Source organism: Castor canadensis, chromosome 12, assembly GCF_047511655.1.
Source record: "Castor canadensis chromosome 12, mCasCan1.hap1v2, whole genome shotgun sequence".
Lineage (NCBI taxonomy): Eukaryota > Metazoa > Chordata > Mammalia > Rodentia > Castoridae > Castor > Castor canadensis.
This window is the reverse complement of record NC_133397.1, coordinates 97,364,771-97,384,378: the sequence shown is the minus strand read 5'-3', so window position 1 is coordinate 97,384,378 and position 19,608 is coordinate 97,364,771. Positions and strand designations below refer to the sequence as shown.

General features: G+C 36.9%; 1 protein-coding gene across 8 annotated transcripts in view; it reads left to right on the top strand.

Annotated features, from left to right (window-relative positions):
• The window catches only part of Septin10 (septin 10), a 64,266-nt gene extending 46,979 nt beyond the window's left edge, over positions 1-17,287 (top strand). For 5 of the 8 annotated variants that reach the window (XM_074050567.1, XM_074050570.1, XM_074050569.1 and 2 more), the window contains 4 exons: positions 750-918; positions 9,046-9,187; positions 13,886-14,073; positions 15,740-17,287. In XM_074050567.1, the coding sequence (XP_073906668.1) occupies positions 750-918; positions 9,046-9,187; positions 13,886-14,073; positions 15,740-15,944 (704 nt within the window). In that variant the 3' untranslated portion in view covers positions 15,945-17,287. The other 3 variants (XM_074050568.1, XM_074050571.1, XM_074050572.1) reach the window with 3 other exon arrangements.
• The last annotated feature ends 2,321 nt before the right edge of the window (positions 17,288-19,608 follow it).

Genomic DNA, 19,608 nt, shown 5'->3' with positions numbered 1-19,608 from the left:
TTACTAGGCAATCCTGTCTTAGAGGCACCCCTTTGGACACTATCTTGCAAAGATATTTATGACTGTCAGAGTATTTACAACTTAGAGGGGGTTTATTGCTCTAGAGATAGCTCAGGGTGGTGCAAAAAGTCTTTCATGGGGATATCTGTTTGCTTACGAGAAGGGAGTCTCATGGTGGGTTTTTTTCCTGTTGCTAGCCTGCCTCAAAAGGGACCATGTAAGTGTATTCCCTAATTCTGAATAATGTCTAACACAGGTTTATAAATGCTATATTATAGAACAAGAATGTCATAATTATAGCATGCACAGATGGTGTTTTTAAGTTTGTAGAATTTACTACTTTGAAGTAGAATAATGTTATGTATTCTTTATAAAGCACTAATAAGTGTCCTGGCTATGGTGTGTAAACTACTAACAAAACATTAATGAAATAACTCTAGCATGTAGTAATATAATAAAAGATTTTTTTTGCTATTTCCTCTTTTTGTTTGGCTACTAGATTAGAGCAACTTTCACACTTTGTTAATTAACAGTGCCTATAATGCAATGTATTGCCTACAGTGCAGTATGTAATGCAAGAGTTTCTTCCTTGGTAGCTTGTATAAGCTAACTGTAGCTATTAATCCTATTAATCATTTTGCTATTTGTTATTTTATGTGTTTTTATTTATCTGTTCATTTGACATGCACTAATGATGTGGCAGGAATTAAAAACTGGCCTTGCTTTTCTCTTATTTTTTTTCTGGCTAGTGGAAAATGAAAACCACTGTGACTTTGTAAAGCTGCGGGAAATGCTCATTTGTACAAATATGGAGGACCTTCGGGAGCAGACCCACTCTAGGCACTATGAGCTTTACAGGCGTTGCAAATTGGAGGAAATGGGCTTTACAGATGTGGGCCCAGAGAGCAAGCCCCTCAGGTAAGGGAAAAGAGGAAGTTAGAGAGGATACCTTTGTATGTCTCCAGAATGATGGGAATGTGTTTTTGGAAATGTCTCCAGAGTGTGAAATGGGCAAGATCTAATCATTGGCGCTTCTCTAATCTGTCTATACTTCCTTGCTTCTGAAGGGTTTTCTGACAGAAAAGGAATTAAGGAGAGGGAGGAAGCCATGATTTAAATACATACTGACATGAAAAACAAAACAAAAACTTCATTATTACAGATGAAATGTACATTTAAGTATAACCACATGTAAAATTTGACCACAAATCACATTAAATGACTAAAACCTTGTCCATTGGTTTTTATTTTGAAGAAAGATTTGGAATGAGTAAAATTTAGTCAAGCATGTTATAAAGGAAGAATGAAAGTATTTGTAGTGGGTATGAGATTTCATTGCTTCTTACAATACCAAACATAGTTATGAGAATTTTAGGACCGGAAGACCTTCTTGCTTAATGGCTAGAACATTCAATTTGCCATAAACTTCTTGGTAACTTCATATAGTGCGGTAGCCCTAACTTTTCTTTCTCTCTCTCTCTTTTTTTTTAATTAAGACATGTTCACATGAAATCCTTATCCTTTATGTACTAAATCAAATCTGATTCAATATAGCATTCCAGAACAGTTTCCATGGAGGAAAGCGTGGGACCCTTAGGGTGAACACTATTTTGAACTTTGAGACTGAGGATTCCTGTTTCATTCCACTGGTTGTATTTCAGTCATTTCCCCCAGAGTAAAAACAACAGGAAGGAGAAAACAATCCAATCACATTTGACCTTGTGGAAGATTTAGACATAGATGAACTTAAATTTTAAATGTCATCACTATTTTAGCTTCTGGTAGCTTAGTAAATTAAGAATTGTATGTATTTAATCCCTCCTTACCAATTCAGGCTACTGCATTATGATTGTGGGCCAGTAAAGCTGGTAAGCGGATGTATTGTATCTTCACTAAAAGTTTACCATCTCAAGTTGGCTTTCCTAGTGTTTCCAGGTGGGGCTTTGCTCCTCATTTCTTCCAAGTCTTAGAGACAATTCAGAGGTCTCTGTGTACATTGAGGAGGCAGGGATCCCACTGAGAGCTCACAGGCCAGCTGTGAAGTATCTCCAAGAAGAGAGATCTGGGTTGCCTGGTGGATTCATCATCAGTTACCTGTAGATGATTAAGAAATGCAGGGTCAGAATTTCCAGGAACAAAGCCTAGGAATCTACGTTTTAAAAATCAGTCACTTATTATTGTTTGTCTCCTCAGTTTGCTAGCCACTGGGCATATACACACATGGATCAGATGGACCCAACCCTACCCTTGCAGAGCCCTGGGGCATGTGTATAAGAGCACATTCTGCCCTGTGTGGATGAGGGCAGTCAGAATTAGAAGTGAGGAGACCAAGTTAGGAGGCCAGATGCAGGAAGATAGAGACTCGGACAAGGGTAGTAGTGTATATTTAGGACATACAATTTGAAGGACTGGTTTTGGATGTGGGAAGCAAAGGAACAGAATCAAGGATGAATGACTTAAGTCACCATTTTGACCTGAGAATCTGGGTGAATGGTTGTCATGTTTGTTAACAAGACCAATATGGGAAGGGAAGAGTTAGGGGTGGGGTTGGTAATGGAGAGGTTTTGGAAATGTTAAATTTGATCTGCCTATTAAATATTCAGGTGAAGAGTCTGAGTAGATTATTACATGAGTTTGGGGGAAAGTCAGAGCTAAGATGCTAATTAGATAATCAACAGTGAATAATATTAGATAAAATTGTAAGTAGTTTTAAAAGTATCTACTTTTTTTTGTGGTGATACTCAGGATTGAACCCAAGCTTGCCACACTTTATAAGCATGTATGTACACTGATCTACCCTCCTCTGGCCCTCAAAGAGTCCCCTATTTGCAAGGCTTAGGACTAAGTGCTAGGGATCTTCATATACTCCTGGCTGTCATGGAGTTTACAAGCTTACACAGGGGAATCCAAAATGAAACCCAAACCTGAGCAGTAAATTACACTTGTGGTGTGTGCACTAAAGAGAAGGTACACAAAGTTTAAGGCAGAGGAAGTGATCCTAGTTTAAGCTGAGAAATTAGGGAAGGCTTCCTTAAGGCAGTGACTATTTTGAGTTATAATACATTGGGAAAAACAACAAAACATATGCAAAAGCCCTAAAGGCAGAGAAAGAATGAATGACATGTTCAAGATTCTGGAAGAAGATCAGTGCACTGGAGTAAGGGGTGAGTAGGGGCTAGGATAGTATAAACTTGATTGAACATATAGGTGGGAATTATAGCAGAAGTCCTGGTGAGTCTTTGTCCTAAAGGAAGGCAAAGTTGTTTTAGGAGTGATACCATATTTACATTTTTTAAATTACTCTTGGCTATAATGTGAAGAAAGTATGTATAAGATGTTTAGGAGAGACCAGTAAGGAGAGTATTTCTTGGACTAAAATCATAACAATAAAATGGGGAGAACCTGGCATATTCAAGAGATAAATAAAATCTGACATTGAAGAACTTAGTGATTGTTCATATATAAGAAGCTAGAAAAGCAGGAAATCCCAAAAGATATTTGGAAGATACTTGTATTTTCTTGATTTATGGTTTCATTGGCTAAGTAGATTCATTGAGACAGGTGTTGCTCAAAAAGGACTAGCTGTTTTATGGGGCAAGGGTGGTAGGCTTGATGGAGATCATAAGGTCAATTTGGGACCTGTTGACTTTGAGTTTCCCAAGTGACAGTGTTGAATAGGAGTCTTTGGGTGCTTATCCTGGTGTTCAGTGGAGAAGGGCTGGACCTATGAGTCATAAGCATTTAGAAGGTTAATTGAAAATATGAGCCAGAAAATGACTGCCTGGAAGGAGAAGCCTGTTTGCAAAGAAAGGTGCCTCAGAAACAGCCTTGAAAGTGAAATTTCTTTGCCAAGCAGGCAGGTAGGAGAGAATGAGTAGGAAGGATAATAGAGGAAGAGGAAAACTAGCAATGGCATGTCTGGGAAGCCAAGTGAAGAGAGGCTATCAAGAAAGAAGGAGCAGACCAATTGAATTGAAGTTGAGAATCAACTTTTTGCTGCACAAGTACAAAAATGAAGACCATGAATTGTTTTTTTTTTAATTTTTTACTCATTTATTCACATGTGCATACATTGTTTGGGCCATTTCTTCCCCCTGCTCCCCCCCTTACTTCCAGGCAGAACCTGTTCTGCCCTTTTCTCCAATTTTGTTGAAGAGAAGACATAAGCAATAATAAGAAAAACAAAGTGTTTTGCTAGTCAAGATAAGGATAGCTATATAGAGAGATTCCTAGCATTGCTTGCATGCACAGGTGTGTTACAACCCAAGTTGATTCATCTCTACCTGACCTTTTCACTAGTTCCTGATTCCCTTCCCATATTGACCTCTGTCGCTTTAAGGTTTCTGTATTAGCTCCTACTAATACAGACACTTTCATGTTTTAGGTTTCCTACCTATCCCCATACATCCCATATGTGCTCTCCCTTAGCATGTGACCCAAGTCTAACCACATTGCTGTATTTGCCCTAGATCTAAAGTCTGCATATGAGAGAGAACATATGAGTATTGGTCTTCTGAGCCTGGCTAACCGGGCTCAGAATGGTGTTCTCCAGTTCCATCCATTTACTTGAGAATAATAAGATTTCATTCTTCTTCATGACTGAGTAATACTCCATTGTGTATAAGTACCATATTTTCTTGATCCATTCGTCAGTAGTGGGGCATCTTGGCTGTTTCCATAACTTGGTTATTGTGAATAGCGCTGCAATAAACATGGGTGTGCAGGTGCTTCTGGAGTAACCTGTGTCTCATTCCTTTGGGTATATCCCTAGGACTGGGATTGCTGGATTATATGGCAGATTTTTAAGAAGCCTCCATATTATTTTCCAGAGTGGTTACACTAGCTTGTGTTCCCACCAGCAGTGTACGAGGGTTCCTTTTCCCCCACATCCTCGCCAATACCTGTTGTTAGTGGTGTTTTTGATGATGGCTATTCTAACAGGGGTGAAGTGGAATCTTAGTGTGGTTTTGATTTGCATTTCCTTTATGGCTACAGATGGTGAGCATTTTTTATATGTTTTTTTGGCCATTTGAGTTTCTTCTTTTGAGAAAGTTCTGTTTAGTTCAGTTGCCCATTTCTTAATGGTTCATTGATTTTAGGAGAGTTTAGTTTTTTAAGTTCCCTATATAGTCTGGTTATCAGTCTTTTGATGTATAGCTGGCAAATATTTTCTCCCACTCTGTGGGTGGTCTCTTCAGTTTAGAGACCATTTCTTTTGTTGTGAAGCTTTTTAATTTTATGAAGTCCCATTTGTCCATCCATTCTCTTAGTTGCTGAGTTGCTGGGGTTCTATTGAGGAAGTCCTTGCCTATACCTATTACTTCTAGAGTATTCCCTGCTGTTTCCTGTACTAACTTCAGAGTTTTGGGTCTGATATTAAGGTCTTTGATCCATTTTGAGTTGATACTAGAATAGGGTGATAAACATGGATCTAGTTTCATTTTTTTGCAGATGGATAACCACTTTTCCCAGCAACATTTGTTGAAGAGGCTGTCTTTTCTCCATTGTATATTTTTGGCACCTTTCTCAAAAATAAGGTGGGCATAGCTGTGTGGATTCATATCTGGGTCCTCTATTCTGTTCCACTGGTCTTCATGTCTGTTTTTGTGCCAGTACCATGCTGTTTTTATTGCTATTGCTTTGTAATATAGTTTGAAGTTGTATATTGTGATGCCTCCAGCATTATTCTTTTTGCTGAGTATTGCCTTGGCTATTTGAAGTCTCTTGTGTTTCCAAATGAACTTTAGGGTAGATTTTTCAATCTCTGTAATGATTAAAACCATGAATTGTTGAACAAAATGAGCAGTGGTTGGAAGGCTACATAGGCCGGAACTTACAGAATCAAAGGGAAGGCTTAAACAATAGAAACTAGTTTCAGTCTAGCTCCAGAGTATAGCGAATGAACTGAAATGATTGCCAGACCATTTTGTTCTCTTCTTGTAATTCATACACCAGGAAGTAGTATCCAGTAGGTCCAACTTAGATCATGTTTCCATCTCTTTTTTAGTAGTGGGCATGAACCTGTGTGATATCAGACGGTATCTCATGGAGAGGTAATTAGGAGATGGCTAGGAGGAGGACAGTATAGAACTATAGGTTGCCCATTACCTGCATTTATTGAGTGTTTATTCAGTTTGGGAAGCCTCTGCTCATTGATGAGATGAACCCTGGAGAGTTAAAGGAAAGGTCTTCAATTTAGGCTGGCTCCAGATGGGGTGAGAGCAGTGGCTGAAAGTTTCTTGCAAAGGTCAAAAATGAAACTGGATCCCAGTATAAGGGTGACTTTCACCCTTCCCAGACCTGCTCCGCTTAAGAGAGGAAACATAAAGGAACAGTTAATTCCAACTGGGAAGATGGGGGAAGCAAGAATAGAGGAAGTTGGATCTGTGTTCAGCCTTGAGGGACAGAGGAATAGTTGGGCAGAATGGGGACAAGGAGAGGGCAAAAGCATCAGAAATGGAGATGGAATAAGCAAAAGTCTAAAGTGTAAGGTTATGTTTTAGAAACATTGGTGTTGATAGAACCTAAGAGGATTGGATTGGTTTGATGAGAAATTTATCTGGAAAAGTAAAATTAGGCCAGATCGCAAGGTTTCCTACATGCTATTTACAGGGGGTGAAAAGATAAAGGAGATCTGTAGTTTGGGTGGAAAATATAGAGAATGGCAAGAACAAAATGAGAACGGATTGGTAGAATCAACATAGTAAAAATGTCTATACTCCCAAAAGTAATCTACATGTTTAATGCAATTCCCATCAAAATTCCAATGACATTCATTAAAGAGATTGAAAAATCTACTGTGAAATTTATATGGAAACACAAGAGGCCACGAATAGCCAAGGCAATACTCAATCAAAAGAACAATGCTGGAGGTATCACAATACCTGACTTCAAACTATATTACAAAGCAATAATGATAAAAACAGCATGGTACTGGCACAAAAACAGACATGAAGACCAATGGAACAGAATAGAGGACCCAGATACGAAGCCACACAACTATAACCAACTTGTCTTTGACAAAGGAGCTAAAAATATACGATGGAGAAATAGCAGCCTCTTCAACAAAAACTGCTGGGAAACTGGTTAGCAGTCTGCAAAAAACTGAAACTAGATCCTTGTATATCACCCTATACCAATATTAACTCAAAATGGATCAAGGATCTTAATATCAGACCACAAACTCTAAAGCTGATACAGGAAAGAGTAGGAAATACTCTGGAATTAGTAGGTATAGGTAAGAACTTTCTCAGCGAAACCCCAGCAGCACAGCAACTAAGAGATAGCATAGATAAATGGGACCTCATAAAACTAAAAAGCTTCTGTCCATCAAAAGAAATGGTCTCTAAACTGAAGAGAATACCCACAGAGTGGGAGAAAATACTTGCCAGCTACACATCAGAGAAAGGACTGATAACCAGAATATATAGGGAACTTAAAAAACTAAATTCTCCCAAAACTAATGAACCAATAAAGAAATGGGCACATGAACTAAACAGAACTTTCTCAAAAGAAGAAATTCAAATGGCCAAAAAACACATGAAAAAATGCTCACCATCTCTAACAATAAAGGAAATGCAAATTGAAACCACACTAAGATTCCACCTCACCCCTGTTAGAATAGCCATCATTAGCAACATCACCAACAACAGGTGTTGGCAAGGATGTGGGGAAGAAAGGAACCCTCATACACTGTTGGTGAGAATGTAAACTAATACAACCACACTGGAAAAAAATTTGGAGGCTACTTAAAAAGCTAAACATTGATCTACCATTTGATCCAGCAATACCACTCTTGGGGATATACCCAAAAGACTGTGACACAGGTTACTCCAGAGGCACCTGCACACCCATGTTTATTGTGGCACTATTTACAATAGCCAAGTTATGGAAACAGCCAAGATGTGCCACCACTGACAAATGGATTAAGAAAATGTGGTATCTATACACAATGGAATTTTATGCAGCCATGAAGAAGAATGAAATGTTATCATTTGCTGGTAAATGGATGGAATTGGAGAACATCATTCTGAGTGAGGTTAGCCTGGCCCAAAAGACCAAACATCATATTTTCTCCCTTACATGCAGACATTAGATCAAGGGCAAACACAACAAGGGGATTGGACTTTGAGCACATGATAAAAGCGAGAGCACACAAGGGAGAGGTGAGGATAGGTAAGACACCTAAAAAATTAGCTAACATTTGTTGCCCTTAACGCAGAGAAACTAAAGCAGATACCTTAAAAAGCAACCGAGGCCAATAGGAGAAGGGGACCAGGAACTAGAGAAAAGGTGAGATCAAAAAGAATTAACCTAGAAGGTAACACAGATGCACAGGAAATTAATGTGAGTCAACTCCCTGTATAGCTATCCTTATCTCAACCAGGAACCCGTGTTCCTTCCTATTATTGCTTATACTCTCTCTTCAACAAAATTAGAGATAAGGGCAAAATAGTTTATGCTGAGTATTGAGGGTGTAGGGGGGAGAGGGACGGGGCGGAGTGGGTGGTAAGGGAGGGGGTGAGGGCAGGGGGAGAATAAAAAAAAGGAAAAAAAAACAAAGAAAATGAGAGAAGGAGGAGCTAGAAGCTCAGAGATGATTTAGGAGCTTATTATAAAAGTGAAGGCAGAAAGTGGCAGAGATCATGTTGGGCTGTGATAGGATATCTGCAGAAATAGAAGAGTATTTTAGTGATGTCAGTTTCAAGGCTGAGATAACAGACCTCAGTACTCAAGAGACAAAGATAATTGCAAAAGGGTGCATCACAAGTGACTTCAGTTCTTCAGAGTTTGTAGATACAGTGATGCTAGTTAATAAAGAAAAATGGATATACTTGGGATGAAATGAGAATACTTCTTTGGAAGGACTTTTTATGTTATGCTTCATTAGCTGTAGCACTGGAGGCCTTTTATCTCATGTTGCAGGAGATGGCATGTTTCAGATTGCTTGTAGTCAGAAGATATTGGCACGTGGTATTGTATATCTGAGGTCAAAAGGAATGAATAAAGTTTTACAATTTTTTTACATCATCTTTTTAACATTAGACTTTTTAGTCTTCAGGAGACTTATGAAGCTAAAAGACATGAATTCCATGGTGAACGTCTGAAGAAGGAAGAAGAGATGAAGCAGATGTTTGTGCAACGAGTAAAGGAGAAAGAAGCCATACTGAAAGAAGCAGAAAGAGAGGTATGTGGTTTGATGTGATTTGCATTTACTTTTTAGATGTCCTGTTAATTTGGAAGATTTATCTTAAAATGTAGTTGAGACACTTTTGAAGTTTTAATGTACTTATTAGCATGTATTAGTTGTAGAGGTGGTTCATTGTGACATTTACATATGTGCTTACATACAATGTTTCTTAACTAGATTCACCTCCTCCCTCATTCCCCGGTTAACTCTCCTAGTGTCCTTTTAAAAGTAGCTTTTTTGTTTTTATTTTTTTCTGGTGGTATTGAGGTTTGAATCTGGCCTTTGTGCTTGCTAGGCAGACATTCCCATCACTTTAGCCATGTCTCCAGCCCTGATTGTTTTTGAGATAGAGTTCGGCTTTATACCCAGACTAGCCTGAACCACAATCTTGCTCTTTTAGACTTCCTAACATGACTAGGACAACAGGCACACACCTCCATGCCTAGCTATTGGTTGAGAATGGGATCTCACAAACTTTTTGCCCGGACTGGCTTCAAACAGTGATTCTCTCTATCTTAGCCTCCCAGGAAGCTAGTATTACAAGCTTGAGCCACCATGCACAGCTTTAAAAAGTAGTTATTTCAACACATAGTCTTTGAATACAGAATTTAAAGAAATTCATAGCGTGAAGTCCAATTAAAATCTTGGCTTTTTAAGCAAATGTTCTGATAAAATTCCCAGATTGCTGCATGTTATGGAGTTACACACCCCTGACACCTCTGTTAAAATCTAGAGTTACCCAAAGTAGGCCAGAGGAAGCATGTCTCTTTGCTTTAGAGTCCAGGGACTCCTACGCATATAAATTTCTTAACAGGATTGTGGCTGTAACCATCATACTTTTAGCCTTAGACACAGATAAATAGACTAATACACAAAAATGACACATAAAAACTTATATTAACTCAGTGCACTCTTACATAAACCATCCTTTGTCATTTTTAAGCTGTAGGTTTATAATTATAAATAGACAGGTCAGCTAGTCTAGGGGACACAGAGAAATAGAGTTAGTTAGCTTTTCATTCTTATGCAAAGCTAAGCAGAGATCTCCAAATACACCCTGTTTTCTTTGTGCACATTACATCCTTTCTCTGTTGATTACCAACACAAAGTTATGGATTCCAAACTTCCCTGTCAGACAAAGGACAGAAGCCCAAATTAGTTCAAAAGAACCCAAATGGCTCAAAAGATTCTCCAAAGGACAAGGAAAAGGAAGGGAAAGACAAGGCAAAAGGTGAAGAAATTTACAAAGGGTCAGACTTCAAGACCTGTCTAGAACTTACCAAGGGTCAGACTTCAGGGCCTGGTGAGGCTAAATATTCATTTTTCTGCCTCACCAAGTGATGTGAAAAGCAGCTGAGGACCAGCTTCAGTGGCGCACATCTGTAATCCCAGCTAGTTTGGAAGCAGAGATAGAAGGTTCACATTCGAGGATAGCCTTAGCAAAAAGTTAATGAGACCTTATGTCAAAAAACAAGCTAGGCTTGGTGGCTCAAGCTTGTAATACCTGCTAGCCAGGAGGATCATGATTCAAGGCCAACCCCAGCCCCAGGCAAAAGAATGAGACCTTATCTGAAAAACAACTAAAACAAAAGCCTGGGGATATGACTCAAATGGTAGAATGCTTGCCTAATAAATGCAAGGCCCTGAGTTCAAATTCCAGTACCCCCCCAAAAGGCATCTCATGCTGGCCTGAAATGGAATGAGAAGAACCCCAAAATAAATGTGATTTTGGCAGCTGTATGGGACCCTCCTTCTCTCCTCTTCATCTGGCATCAGCTTTCAGTAAGTGGATAATTTCCAAAAGGAATTTTGTGGTGTGGTTCACAAAAATTTGTTACCAAGAGTTTTAGGACAAAAGCCCCAGCTTGGAGAGTCCCAACAGACTAGATTTAGCCACCTGTCCCAATATACCAATTAAAGAGAAGAGTAGTATGACTGAAGAGATAGCCCACAGAATGGAAGAAAATCTTTGCCAGCTATACATCTGACAAGAAAGTAATAGCCAGAATTTTTAGGGAGCTCAAAAAAGTAAACTTCCAAAGAATCAATGACCTAGTGAAGAGATAGGCAAATGAACTGAACAGAAATTTTTTTAAAGGAAAAAGTACAAATGGCCAAAAAGCACATGAAGAAAAGCTCAACATCCCTGGCCATAAAGGAAATGCAAATCAGAACCAGATTAAGATTCCACTTCACTCCTGTTAGAATGGCTATTATCTAGAACACAAACAACAAATATTGACAAAGATATGGGAGACAAAAGGAACTCTTATAATTGTACATTGAAAATGTACATTAACACAACCACTGTGGAAAACAGTCTGGAGGCTCCTCAGAAAACTAAAAATAGAACTACCGTATAATCTAGCAATACCACTCCTAGGCACATATCCAAAGGGGGAAGAGGATAAAGAAGAGTAATAGAAGGAGTTTGACTGATAAAGTATAGTATATTTATAGGTAAAATACCAAGGCAAAACCTCACTGAACAGTGAACAGACACTGAAACAATGCAGGACAGGAATGTAACACAGGTCATGTAAGGGGAGAGTAATAGTGGGAGAGGGAAGGGTAAATGAAGACGGAAGAGGAAGGTGAATATGGTTGAGATACTGTCTATAATATATGCATATATATATATGGAAATGTCACAACAAAACTATCATATACTAACAAAAACTTTTAAAAATAGGCAAAATAAATACAAATCTGAGATTGAAAAAAATAAAAATAGTGATGAGGGGCAGAGAAAACTTTCTGTAAACATGGCGATTTGGGAAAGAACAGATAGAGGGGTTCAGTAACATGAGCTTCTAAATTATGTAGGGAGGGGGCATAGTTAATCAGTCTTGGTCAAGCCTGGTCTAGTTGATTATTACCTCATTAATGGTGAGGCTGATAAGAAAGTTATTGCTGCCTGGGGATAGATTTGACTCTTGTCACAGATGTTTATTGATCAGTCCTGCCTTTCTGATATTCAAGGTAAATGGAATAGGGAGGGAGGAAGGGAAATGGAGAGAGAGAAAGACTTGGGAAGAAAGAGAGGGGTGGTATAAAGATAGCAAATATACAGCTCCTAAGCAGTTCTCCAGGAGCCAATCCTCATACAGTACACTGCAACATGGGGCCATGATGGAAGGATCATGAGTGGACAGAGCTGGACTTCCTTTTCTTTTTTTTTTTTGTTAATGACTAATATTGATTATTTATGTATGATTAAGTAGATTATCTCCCCCCCCCCTCAATTTTTTAAGCTTCCTTTTTATCTGTTACTTACTTCTAAGAGTTTTATTTCCTTCATAGTTTTGAGAAATGTCTTCCTGGATCCACATAGGGCATTCCTTAATTTGTGGAGCAAAAGTCAAATCAATGCGTGCCTCTAAATTGGAATTATTCCCTTTCTATGATTTTATAAAGGTGATTTCCAGCCCCAAAGAAAGTTTATTGAACTGTATTTTTTATTTTTCCTTCTACATTCTTGCTTTTTTCACTTAACAAGAGAAACCTCATGTTGTGAAGTTAAAATCTTTTGCAGAACTCAGTTTAATGGCTGTGTAGGAGAAGCATAGCTGCATAGGTTCCTAGTTGAAAAGGACCTCTTTGTTCTCAGATTAACAAGAGAAAAACAAAAAGAAATTTTTTAACATGTATATTTCACATATTCCAGGCACTGAGTAGTTCTCAGAGAGGTGACTGAATTTCAGCTTCTTTAGCACCTTCCACAAAGAACAGTGAATTTTTAAAGAAATGACAAGACAAAGGAAAAGGACTTTAAGTCTCTAAGGGGCAATTTGGTAAAAGTCAGATTAAGCCTAGTTAGTAAAACTTGTTGATGAGGTCCTTCTGAGGCTAGCTATGCAGGCAATAAATCTCTGTTCCCCATGGTAGGGAAAGGTAAGGTACCTGTGTCTTTGTAAATCTTTGTCCTGCTTTTAGGCACATAGAGGAAGAGCAGAGAGCTCTCTTGCATGTGCTTTTTTCTTAATCTGCTTTAGCTCAGCAGTCCTTCATATTTTAGAGTAGCATATTCTGACCTCCCACAGCTGTATTGAGTGTATTTAGTCTCATGTTTCTATTTTATTTTTATTTTTTACTTTATCTCTGTTGGATTTGTAGGCTACTTTTACCTGTAAATTCATCAATAATGAGTATCTTTATAGATAATGCTTTTGTATGAATTTAGAATTTGTTTAGTTTCAATTTCAAAAAGTTGTCAAGGGACAGTGCAAAAGTACAATACAGTTTTAAGTTTCTTCACATTAACTGTTAATATTTGCTGGAAGTAGAGTTTGCCAATATAATTTTCAAAATCTTTTTCATTATACATGTTATCTTTATTTGAAAAATAAGTAGGTTTTTTCTTATTGATAATTTCCTTCTGTACTTTCATATTCTTTATTTCTGTTGAGCATGGATTTGAGAAGCTATTAAAAAGACTTTGTAGATAAAATGTAAAGAAGAAAAACCCTAGCAAAAGGTTGAGTTTTGTTCAAGACTATAGTTTTTATTGCATTTGTTTCAAACATTCTGTTTTCATTTCACGCATTTAAAATTAAAGAAATCAAGGCAATTCCATATGTAAGGTTTTACTTGAGTATGGAAAATGGGGGTTATTATGTTGTTGAGCCAGAAAGCATTCCTGTGTGTGTGCTGACACACTGTGCCAATCATGAGAATTGCACTTTTGTTTCATAGCTGCAGGCCAAATTTGAGCACCTTAAAAGACTTCACCAAGATGAGAGAGTGAAACTTGAAGAAAAGAGAAGAGTTTTGGAAGAAGAAATAATCACTTTCTCTAAGAGGAAAGCTACCTCTGAGATATTCCAAAACCAGTCCTTTGTGGCATCAGGTAGCACCATGAAGAAGGAAAAGGACCGTAAGAAGTAAGAGTCCCCACCACCTTCTCTTTGGCCCCACTACTCACATTGTGTCTCCTTACCCTGTTTGATCTTCCTGTCTTTTATTTCTTTACTCCCTGTCTGCCCCCTGCAGATAACATAGCAGCTCCTTGAGAGCACAGACCTTGTCCCTCTCATTCACTGCAGTCTTCTCAGCAGTTAGAACACCACCTAGTACACATACTTGGTGCTCATTATTTACAAAAATAATAAAATAAAAATTTATCACAGTGTAAAAGGCTCAGTTAACAAGGAAAAAAAAATCAGCTGATCTTACTTCACAGCCTAGCCATAGCTTCAGTACACACCTAATGACTGCTGATCTACCATGAGTTATTTTAAGTCTCAATGGAAACTATGCACTTTGTTGGGAAATCACAGATATAATATTTTATAAGTAAAACCCTAATTCTTAGGCTCACTTTTTTAAACCATTCTTCTGATGCTTGATTTTGTGAGAATTTTTATTTTAATAAGGGAACCAGGCTATCGATTGGAACTCCTGTGCTTTGATGTCAGAGCTTCTGAAACCAATGATGGACGTAAAGATGCAGAGGAAGGTAGAGAGGGCCACAGTACAAGGGGGTGGCATGAGTAGTAATTGGATGATAATCTCAAGCTTGTAGGTTTTGCGTATGTGTTAAAATCAAAGTAATCAAAGTTTTAGAAAATAAGTTTTTTTTTCTTTTTGATAATTTCCTTCTGTACTTTGTGTCCCTCATTTTATTTGTCCACTTAAAATGTCCTTTGTACATTTACCTGTTTGAGTCTTGTGAAATTCATCATGACTGTTCTCTTCAGAATGCTCCACTATGGGTCCTTGCTTTCATTTACTCTATTGTTTCTGTCTTAGCAGGGTCATGTCTTTCTATGTTCTGCACAGAACAAGACTTCTGCTTTAATTATCTCAGTGCCTGTATTTCATGTAATTATTTGTTGAATGCATGTGTTAGTATATAGCTATATTGGATTCAAGAATTGGCTTTTAAAGGATAAATTTTAAACACATGCTTTTCAGCATGCTTTGAATTATAAATCTAAGGGATCTTTTACTTCTTTCATCTTAATTCACTGTTACTAAAATTATATTCCCCAGTTTTCACCATATGTTTAAGACAATTTACATTTACCTTATAAAGATGGTTGCCATGTTTCCCTCAAGAACCATGCTTTTGCTTCCAAAATAAAAGCCAAGCCCTTAGATTTTTGAGAGCTTCACATTCATCAAGAAAATATAGTTTGGTGTTGCTTTGTTTTTTCTTTTTCAAAGCCCAATAGCACAATATCCTATTACAATGTGTTAGGTGTGTATTTGCTTTTTTGTAAAAGCTTTATAAAACTAATGATTCTGGTAATTTTTACCTCTTATATTGTTTTTTATTGTACCAATAAAAAGGTTTTTTTCTTTTCCAGCTCCAATTTTATATAACACAGGAGTTCCAGAGCATAAGAGGTCATCACAAGCAAAAGTTATTAAAAAGTTATAAATATGCTTTTGTTTTCTTCCTGTTTTTATTTGCTTTATCACTATTTGGCAAACAGTCACAGCTACTGACACATATGGAAAAATGTTTTCAAGTATAAGGTCAATACATAAGCCAGAGTGCATATTTCTTACATATTTATTGTTGCTGTTTTGTGATGAATCTAGGTCTCTTTTGCTGTTACCAAGTTATTGTCACTTTGCCATGCATTGTACCAAAGAGCAAAGGCTCAGTGCTGTTGAAAATCCAGAACCCCTTCATATTATGGGTATGTCATTGCATTTATATTCCAGGATGAACCATATATATACTAAGCAAAAAATGGGAGTATGTTTTGGACTGTATCATAAAGCTAAAACTCTAACTTTTTAATTTGTGATATAGTTACCCAATTGGTTATATCCTGAGCTTTTCTGTCAAATTATGTATCATGATGTCCATCTGTGCTTCAGTATGCCTTATTTTGGTTGATGTACTACTGTCATGAAACAATATATGTTTAAGAGTTAAAGCATCCTAGTACATAAATCCTTTGTCTAGTGATAAAGAACCTTTAAACCTGAGTGTATCTCATTATTTTCATTACTATATTTTACATACTTGTTCAAAATTCTTTGAGGGAAAAAATAGTAAAGTTGAATAATTATTATTAAAAATATTTCTTACGAATATTTGAACATTAAATATATAAAAATCTGAAGTCATATTTCAAAGGATATTCGCATTCAGTGCCTTAGTAATGTTTTAATAATTTCTAACTTTTTCTTAATGATTAGAAGTATATAAGTTCTCATTTTTTGTATATGAATATTCTAAATAAAATTGATAGTGACAAAATATATCTACATATTTACTCAGATATTTGAATTAACTTCTTTTTTAATTAATGTCATTTTTTTCTTTTTTTCATTTTTATTAGCATATATTCATTGTACGAGGAGAGCTCATTGTGCCAATTTTGAATAGCCTTACATTGTATATTGGTTAGATTGCTCCTACCATCTGCCCCCTGCACCTCCCTCCCTACCCCACTTACGGCAATTGCAAGAAGTTTCATCATTCTATTTCATATTTATATCTGTGTCTATGTCTATGTCTATATGTACATCTGTGAAGCCCATTAACCATATTCCCTCACCTTCATCTCCTCCATTCACCTCCCCCCTCCCACAAGTAACCCCCTCAACAGAAAAATGTAAAGTGTAAGAGTAGAGTCCCCACAATTAAGGAGTTTCCAAGAGAGGGTGCCCTGTTTTTAATTTTTAATTACAAAGTCTATGTTCAGAGGGGTTTCTTAATGTAACCCAGCTATGAATATACTTTACGTTGGTCAATTCAGCCCCCTCTGTTACTCTTCCTTACCCCATTCCTCCCACCCGCCATTATTCAACAACTTTCAGAACATATCATTATGTCTTCTACCTGCACAATTATAATGCATTTCAATATTGACTATTATTCTCTTTTCCATTATCCCTTCTCCTGAGTGCCATAGAGTAGTTCTGTTATTACAGACATGTTCTACATATAAATGTGTATATGATCATGTTTGTTTTTGTGTATACATTATTCTTTTGGATCTATCTTCCACATAGGAGAGAAAATATGCAGCCTTTTTCTTTGTGAACCTGGCTTATTTCACTTAACATGATGTCCTCAAATTCAATCCATAGTTTCATTCTTCCTTATAGCTGAATAAAACTCTCTCTCTCTCTCTCTCTATCTATATCTATCTGTGCAAGTGACTGTATTGTCTCCTGATTTACATTCCTTCATGTATATGTCCAGGAGTGGTAGTACTGGATTATATGCCAGTAATGGAAGTACTAATTTGCATTCCCACCAACAGTTTAGAAGGGTTCCTGTTTCACTGCATCCTCACCAACATTTGTTGTTGTATTCTTGATGATAGCCATTCTAACTGGGGTGATATTAAATCTTAGTGTAGTTTTGATTTGCATTTCTTTTATGGCCAGGGAAGTTGAACAATTCTTCATGTATTTATTAGCCATTTGTACCTCTTCCTTTGAAAATTCCCTATTCAATTCATGTGCTCATTTTTTCATTGGGTTGTTGATTCTTCAGGGATTGAGATTTTTGAGTTCCCTTTAGGTTCTGGATGTTAGTCCTTTATCAGATGAATAGCTGGCAGAGAATTTCTCCCATTCTGTGGGGGCAGTCTCTTAAGTCTAGTGACTGTTTCTTTTGCTGTGCAGAAGCTTTTTAGTTTGATCTATTTGTTCATCCCTTCTCTTATTTGCTGAGCCATTGGAGTTCTGTTTAGGAAGCTGGTGTCTATGCCTATATAATCTAGTGTATTTCTTACTAATTCCTGTAGTTGCTTCATAGTTTCAGATTGTATATCGAAGTCCTTAATGAACTTTGAGTTGATATTTGTACAGGTTGAAAGCCATGGATCTAGTTTCAGTTTTCTACATGCAAATACCCAGTTTTCTCAGTAACATTTGTTGAAGAAGCCATCTTTCTCCATTTTATGTTTTGGTTGTCTTTGTCAAAAATCAGGTGAGCGTAGCTGCAAGGATTCATTTCTGGGTCTTCTGTTCCATTCGGCTTAGTTATCTGTTTTTTGCCAGTATCATGCTGTTTTTATTGCTATGGCTCTGTAGTATAGTTTAAAGTCAAGAATTCTGATAACCTCTAGCATTGCTCTTTTTGCTCAGTATTGCTTTGACTATTTGCACTCTTTTGTGTTTCCTTATGAACTTAGCATGGGAGATCTCTCCATCTTCTGTAGTCTTTGATCTCTTTCTACAATGGTGTCTAGTGTTCATTGTAGAGTTCTTTCACTTCCTTTGTTAAGTTTATTTTCAGGCCTTTTTTGGGAGGCTATTGTAAATAGAATTGTTTTCCTATATTCTTCCACAATTCTGTTCATTATTGATATATAGAAAGACTATACTGACTTTGTAAATTGATTTTGTATGCTACTACTTTGCTGAAGGTGCTTATCATGTCTAGTAGTTTTTTGGTGGAATTTTCCAGTTCTTTTAGGTATAAGGTCATGTCATTTACAAATAGGTAGAGTTTGACTTCTTCTTTTTCTTTTTGTATTCCTTTTATTTCTTCTTCCTGTCTTATTGCTTTGGCTAGGAGTTCAAGGAATATGTTGAATAAGAGTGGAAAGAGTAGACATCCTTGTCTCATTCCTGACTTTAGAGGAAATAGTTTCAGTTTTTCCCCATTAAGTATGATATTGGCTATAGGTTTGTTGTATATAGCCTTTATTATGTACATTCCTTCTGTTCCTAGTTTCATCAGAGCTTTTATCATGAAAGAATGTTGAATTTTGTTGGTTTTTTCTGCATCTATTGAGATGATCATGTGGTCTTTGTCTTTGCTTCTGTTAATATGCTGTATTACATTTAATGATTTGCATATGTTGTACCATCTCTGGTATGAAACGGCCTTCATCATGGTGTATGATCTTTGTGATAAGTTGTTGAATTCGGTTTGCCAGTATTTTATTGATAATTTTTGCATCTTTCATTAAAGAGATTGGCCTATAATCCTTTTTTTTGTTTGTTTTTGTTGTTATTGTGTCCTTGTCCAGTTTTGGAATGAGTGTAATACTGGCTTCATAGAATGATTTTGTCAGTGTTTCTTCTCCTATTTTATGGAAAAGATTGAGGAGTATTGCTATTCTTTAAAGGTGTGTTAGAATTCAGCAGTGGATTGGTCAGATCCTGGACATTTCTTTATTGTGAGATATTTTATTTCTTCAGTTTCATTGCTTGTTCTAGATCTATTTAGGTGATTTATATCCTCCTGGTTCAATTTTGGTCATGTGCCTAGAAATTTATCCATTTCTTCTAAATGTTCCAGTTTATTTGAATATAGGTTTTCAAAGTAATCCCTAATGATTCCTTGGATTTTCTTGGTGTTCATTGTGATCGCCTCTTTTTCATTTCTAATTTTATTAATTTGGATCCTTTCCCTTATTTTAGTCATATTTGCTAAGGGTTTATCAATCTTACTTATTTTTTCAAAAAACCAACTTTTTGTTTTGTTGATTGTA